The sequence below is a fragment of the Mastomys coucha genome, unplaced genomic scaffold (assembly GCF_008632895.1).
Source record: "Mastomys coucha isolate ucsf_1 unplaced genomic scaffold, UCSF_Mcou_1 pScaffold5, whole genome shotgun sequence".
Lineage (NCBI taxonomy): Eukaryota > Metazoa > Chordata > Mammalia > Rodentia > Muridae > Mastomys > Mastomys coucha.
This window is the reverse complement of record NW_022196911.1, coordinates 112489733-112496242: the sequence shown is the minus strand read 5'-3', so window position 1 is coordinate 112496242 and position 6510 is coordinate 112489733. Positions and strand designations below refer to the sequence as shown.

General features: G+C 56.5%; 1 protein-coding gene across 5 annotated transcripts in view; it reads left to right on the top strand.

Moving 5' to 3' along the window:
* Positions 1 to 835: 835 nt before the first annotated feature.
* Unc13d (unc-13 homolog D) overlaps positions 836 to 6510 on the top strand; it is a 15748-nt gene continuing 10073 nt past the window's right edge. For 2 of the 5 annotated variants that reach the window (XM_031354818.1, XM_031354816.1), the window contains exons 1-12: positions 836 to 1352; positions 2211 to 2246; positions 2476 to 2583; positions 2689 to 2748; positions 2855 to 2921; positions 3156 to 3336; positions 4445 to 4489; positions 4583 to 4651; positions 4777 to 4846; positions 5017 to 5121; positions 5253 to 5345; positions 5427 to 5530. In XM_031354818.1, the coding sequence (XP_031210678.1) occupies positions 1230 to 1352; positions 2211 to 2246; positions 2476 to 2583; positions 2689 to 2748; positions 2855 to 2921; positions 3156 to 3336; positions 4445 to 4489; positions 4583 to 4651; positions 4777 to 4846; positions 5017 to 5121; positions 5253 to 5345; positions 5427 to 5530 (1061 nt within the window). In that variant the 5' untranslated portion in view covers positions 836 to 1229. Of the gene's footprint in view, positions 1353 to 1711; positions 1920 to 2210; positions 2247 to 2475; positions 2584 to 2688; positions 2749 to 2854; positions 2922 to 3155; positions 3337 to 4444; positions 4490 to 4582; positions 4652 to 4776; positions 4847 to 5016; positions 5122 to 5252; positions 5346 to 5426; positions 5531 to 6510 lie in introns of those variants that run through there. The other 3 variants (XM_031354819.1, XM_031354817.1, XM_031354820.1) reach the window with 2 other exon arrangements.

Sequence of the window (6510 nt, the reverse complement as noted above, 5' to 3'; positions counted from 1 at the left end):
AGATGGTTATTTAAAGAGAATTCCTATTTATTTGACACAAAAAGTCCAGTTAATATATTAATGTGAAATAAACCCTGTTTGCACCTTGATTTGTTTGCTACTACTGTGAAATAGTAAAAACAAAGTGACTGGACACTCTGTGACTCTTGTGTGGTGACAGGGTGAGGTCTTCCGGAGGAGGGGCTGCTGGCTTCTGGGGGTGGGGCTAGAAAGCCGGTTTCCTCCTCTGAGTCTCAGCGTGTGAAGGGCTCTCAGCCTTCCTACGGAGCCCTCCCACCCCCCAAACTCCCACCCCCGAACCTGCCTGGGGTGACGCCTGTGCCGCACGCTGCCAGCGGGGGCGGGGGGGGGGCAGGACGAGGCCTGCGTCCCATCTGCTCCTCCCAACCCCTCCTGAGCAGGTGTGCCAAGACTTCTTCTGTGAGGGAGAGTCTCTGGGCTGACTACCACAGTGTGTGCCTTCATTCCTTCTTACCTAGGGAATAAAGCAAAGTCCTTAGCCAGTTCTGTACCCTACTCAGTGTGAGCCAAAGAGCTGTGGGAGATCCCAGTGCTAAAGTGCCCTGACCAAAAAAACGCTCCCATGCGCAGAGACTGCTCCAAGGCTCCACCGCCTCTGCCTTCTGCCACCACCCCCACGGGCCCTCGGGGCTTGTGAAGTACCCTGACCATCAGTGGTAGGAATGTCCCTTCTCTCCATCTCTGGCTGACACAAAGTAGTTCTGTCCCTTGCCTGGAATGTCACCTGTGGGGTGGAGCAGGCTAAGCAATTGAGGACCGCCTCTAGCCTCTCCGGAGCCACGGCCCTGCCCTGCTCCTGCCCCACCCTGACCCAGATCTAGGGCCCATTCAGAAACTCTTAGGTCGAACACCACAGGGCTCGGTCGGGGTCCCCGGCCCAGGCATAACTGAGGCGGCAGCTGCCTTAGCCTGGCCTCACCCCTTGCCAGGAGCTCTGGACTCGCCCCCCGGGCGGGGGGGGGGACGGTGGGTGGGGCTTGCCTGCCCACTGGGCCCACTTTCTCCTGGATGAGGAAGATCTGGCAGGGATCAAGGCTGAAGGGAGCTGCTGGGAGCCTAGAGAAGGCCCCACCAAGGCAGCGACACCCTGACCCTTCCACCCCTCCACCCTCCGTGTAGCCTGGGGCTCTTTGCATCACCCTGCAGCTTCCTTGTTTCCGCCCGGCAGCCAGGGGGTGGCTGAAGAGTGAAGGGCAGAGCCAACCACCATGGCGACACACCTCTTCCACCCCCAGCGGCGCCCTCCACTCTTGCGCCAGGCCATCAAGATAAGGCGCCGCAGGGTCAGAGACCTGCAGGATCCACCGCCCCAAGCCACCCAGGAGGTAGGAGTGACTATACGAAGGGTGAAGAGCCAGCCTGGGGGTGCTCAGCCTTCTTGGGGCTTGGATGTGAGAAGCGGCCCCCACCCATTTGCCCTCTATGGCCCTGGGCATACTCCACCAGCCAATATTTTGTCTTAAGGCAACAATAGGTGGGCAGAGAGGTCCACCAAGTATTCTCAGAGCCACAGTGGGCTTCTCTAGTCCCTTCTCTTCGGTGGGCTTGTACCGCAGGCCCCTCCCAGTTCCTCTAGCTTTGAAGGCTCCAGCCCCATGAAACAGTTATCGCCAATGACAGTGGGCTACCTAGGGACCCCTCTGAGCTACCAGAGACATGCCTGCTGTTTCCCCCAACTCACCCACCTCTGCTGCTAAGCCTCACTTCCGCTGCTGGGGTGAGGAGCGGGTGGCTGTCTGATAAGCACTGCTGTTTCCTCTGGGGGAGGAAAGAGGGGCAGGTGCTAAAGAGCCTACAGCTAGGCCAGCTGAACGCCCATGGACCTCAGGCATGACAGGCCAGGGGATGAGCAAGATGGCCCAGGGCTCAGCTCTTCAGGGAGCCTTATGTTGGAACAGGTGAGGCACATCGGTGGGCCCAGAGGCTGAGATGATGGGGTTCCACTGTCTTAGGCATGGGCCTTCCTGCCTGACTGGAGAGGCCTCCAGGGACACTGTGTCTTCTTTTTTTTTTTTTTGGTTTTTTGAGACAGGGTTTCCCTGTGTAGCCCTAGCTGTCCTGGAACTCACTTTGTAGACCAGGCTGGCCTCGAACTCAGAAATCCACCTGCCTCTGCCTCCCAAGTGCTGGGATTAAAGGCGTGTGCCACCACCGCCCGGCAACACTGTGTCTTTCTACTTTGCTCCTAGGTCCAGGTTCAGTCCCACCATTTCTCCCCAGAGGAGGTAAGAGGAGGGGTTGGGAGAGTATGGGGGATATGGGAAAGCAGCCCTACAGGACGTAGGGGAGGCCCCTCAGCCCGAGAGTCTGAGGCTGTCACACCCTGATAGAGATCGCCACGCTGGGTCTCAACCTTAACTGCACACCTGCCGCTTTGTCCCCTTTTCCGGGCCTGAGGCGTGGGTCTCGGTGAGGGCTTCTGGGTGGTGATGAGGTGTCCCTGCTGTGTCTCAGAGGGACCTGCTGTATGAGGAAGCCCTCTATACTGTCCTGCACCGCCTGGGTCAGCCAGAGCCCAACCATGTGAAGGAGGCCTCGGAACTGCTGAGCTATCTGCAGAAGGTATAAACACAGCCTCCACCTTCGCCCACCCTCCTGCCGCCAAGGCTCAGCCCTCCCTTCCCACCACCTTGTGTCCCTAGCCTCCCACACCTCTGCCCCCTTCAGGCTTTCCAGGTGCAACCCGAGGAGCACCAGCAGATGCTGCAGCGTGTCAGGGAGCTTGAGGTAAATAACTGGGCGCTGGGCACCCTGGGCACCCCAGGCAAGGAAGGGGCATGGGGAAAGCCCAGTCTTCCCAGGAACTCAGGCAGCCCCCCTCCCATCCCTACAGAAGCCAATATTTTGTCTGAAGGCAACAGTGAAACAGGCCAAGGGCATTCTGGGCAAGGATGTCAGCGGTGAGTGTGGTTGAGGTGCCCCCAGGTGACCTCTCCCCATCACAGTCTGGCCTTGAGACCTTCCCCAGAGTTCTTCCAAAGATCAACCCCAGCTGCTGGCCTCTTGCACTCAGATGCTGAGTTCCCAGGGACCTTATCCAGCTGTCTCAGGAGGAGGCTGGGCCCCAGTGAGCTGATGGGACTTCAAGGGAAGCTGGTTGACTCCCTGGAGTCTTGCCTCTCACTCCTTCCTAGGGTTCAGCGACCCCTATTGCCTGCTGGGCATCGAGCAGAGGGTTGGTGGACCAGAGGGCAGCCCTGTGTCCCGACGTCGGCAGAAGGCAGTGGTGAGGCACACCATCCCTGAAGAGGAGACCCATCGCACCCAAGTCAAGAGCCAGACCCTGAATCCTGTCTGGGATGAGACTTTTATCTTGTATGTGGCCCGGGCCCAGCCACCCTCTATTTCCTGCTCCCGTCTCTCTCGGGCACCTCTGGGATAAGGTTTTTCTAGATAAGAGGATCAGTGATCTTCCTGGATCAAGAGACACAGCTTAGTCCTTGGTTCTCAGGAGGAGCCGGAGGGAGATTCACCCATGTAGGACAGACCTATGATGTAAATGCCAATCATGCATCTGCCTGATCCAGTGCCACAGACCTGTAACCCTAGCTCAAGAGGGTAAGGCAGAAAGATGGCAAGTTCAAGGCTAACCTAGGCTACATGGCAAGACCTGCCACATGTATACTAAGTCTGCTCTATAGTGGTAAGCAGGGAGAGTCTGCCACTCTGGGTGAGTGGCGGCCAGGGGACACTGCAGCAGCGCTTCCTTGAAAAAGCTAGAGTAGTGTTTAGGAAGGAGAAACCACGCTGGCTCAATTTTTTGTTTGTTTGTTTGTTTTTGTTTTGTTTTGTTTTTGGAGACAGGGTTTCTCTGTGTAGCCTTGGCTGTCCTGGAACTCACTTTGTAGACCAGGCTGGCCTCGAACTCAGAAATTTGCCTGCCTCTGCCTCCCAGGTGCTGGGATCAAAGGTATGCACCACCACCGCCTGGCTGCTGGCTCAATTTTTAATCCCAGCACTTGGGAGGGAGAGGTAGGTAGATCTCTGTGAGTTTGAGGCGAGCCTTGTCTACATAGTGAGTCCCAGACGAGCCAAGGCTACATAATAAGATCCTGGACCCAAGAGAAAAAAGTAAAAAAGAAGGAGAAAGCCTGGTGGTGGAGGCGCACACCTTTAAACCCAGTACTTGGGAGGCAGGGGCAGGCAGACACTGAGTTCGAGGCCAGCCTGGTCCACAGAATGAGTTCCAGGACATCCAGGGCTACACAGAGAAACCCTGTCTGGAAAAACAAAACAAAACAAAACAGAAGGGAGGGAGGAGTAGGCAGGAAGGGCTACTTCACAGTGCTTGGTACTAGGGATGGCGTTTCCAGAGAGCAGGCTCTGAGCTCACGGCCAGCCCTGTGGCCTGCTCTGACAAGGGTGTGCACGGGGGTCCTACTCTGCTAAGGTTACTAAGCATACATGTTCTTTCTCCCTAAAGGGAGTTTGAGGACATAGCCAATGCAAGCTTTCACCTGGACATGTGGTGAGTGGCAGGCCCTGACCCTGGGGAAGAGGGACAAAACTAGTGAGGTCACAGGCCCTTTCTCTGCCCCTTGCTCAAACCTCTGGCCTGCAGGGACCTGGACACTGTGGAGTCAGTCAGGCAGAAGCTCGGGGAGCTCACGGACCTGCACGGGCTCCGGAGGTAAGCGCCGCAGGCTCATTGGGAGGAAGGTTCCCCCACCCTTCCACACGCATCCTGGTATCTGGAAGGCAGGCTGGGCCCTTGGGTGCCCAGGTTGCTGAACCCTCACCAGTCTTTTAAAACAGGATCTTTAAAGAAGCTCGGAAGGATAAAGGCCAGGATGACTTTCTGGGGAACGTGGTTCTGAGGTTGCAGGTGAGGGATCATGGAGGGGAGGCAGGATAGAGGCAAAGGCAGGAGCTAGAGGGCTCTGAGGGACTCCGGGTTTGACCCAACCCACTCTGGGGGCTGCCCAGACTGCTTCCCTGTCCTTGCATCAGCTCTGCACATCCCAGTGCTCATCATCGCACGCCTTGCTTGCTTAGGACCTGCGCTGCAGGGAGGACCAGTGGTTTCCGCTAGAGCCCTGCACAGAAACCTACCCAGACCGCGGCCAGTGCCACCTCCAATTCCAATTCATTCACAAGAGGGTAGGTCCAGGGCCTGGGCCAGTGGCTCTGTCATCTTGTCATCTTGGATTGATAACCTTCCTGGGTTGGGGAGAAGTGGCTGTACCTGGCATGGGACCCTCCCGCTAATGACCCTGACGACTTCCTCGCAGAGAGCCACGGTGGCCAGCCGCTCCCAGCCTAGCTACACTGTCCACTTTCACCTACTGCAGCAGCTGGTGTCCCATGAAGTCACACAGCACCAGGTATGGCTGTCTGCCAGAGCTAGGTACCACCAGGGCCACCTGTCCAGTCCTGAGAAGAGACACATCTATTGTCTCCCTTAGGCCGGCAGTACCTCCTGGGACGCGTCACTGAGTCCCCAGGCCATTACCATCCTCTTTCTCCACGCCACTCAGAAGGACCTGTCGGACTTCCACCAGTCCATGGCGTGAGTACACCAACCCTGCTCAGACCCCCCGACCCCCCGAGGAGACCTCCTCTGCCCTGCGCGTCTGCCTACAGGGTGGCAGCTCAGAGCACAGCTCTCAAGAGTGTGCTCTGGGGTCCAAACTGTTAAGCTTGGAGCCAGTTAACAAACTTTCAAATCTGGAGATTTTGTGCATAACTCAGACCCTAGCTATCCTATGAGACAGGAGTGCTGAGGTACGTGTCGGACAGAGGCACTGTGTCCTCCTTTTTTGAGCACATCCTCCCCACCCCCCAGGTCACTCACTGACCTCGCCTGTGTCTCAGATCCTGGGCTTTGGTATTTGCCTCTGCTGCAGCTCCATTTCCCAATGCCATAGGCTCATGGCAGCACTGATACCCACCCATAAGTTGATATTAAAAAGACTTGGTGGTACATGTCTGTAATCAGTCCCAGCATTCAAAAGGCCAAGGCAGGGGAATTATAGCAAGTGTGAGCCCCCCACCCCTGGCCCTGAGCTACACATTGAAACAAAGAACAAAACTCTAAAAGTGACTAGTCTGTCAAGGGCCGTCGTATTCTCTGGACTATGTCAACTTCTGGGAATGCCAAGAAGGGCCACTCAGGAATGACTGGCATGCCAGGCTGTAGGAAAGAGCAGTCCCAGCTGGATGCTGGGCAAGAGGAGGAGGAGCAGAGTGTGCCACCCAGAGTGCTGTGATTTAGTCATGGAGCGAGAAACCAGTGCAGGGAAGAGGCACATGGATGCTTCTGAGGCCAGTGAGATGTCACACAAGAAGGCGCCAGCTTCCCTCTCGGGACCCAGGCATTTAATGCAAGTGGTAGCTGTTCCACCTGTCTATGGTAGACCAGGCTGGCTTCGAACTCAGAAATCTGCCTGCTCTGCCTCCCAAGTGCTGGGATTAATGGCATGTGCTACCACTGCCCAGCCTAAAATTTTTTTTTTTAAATGGGTGATTTCTGTGTCTTTTTTTTTTTTT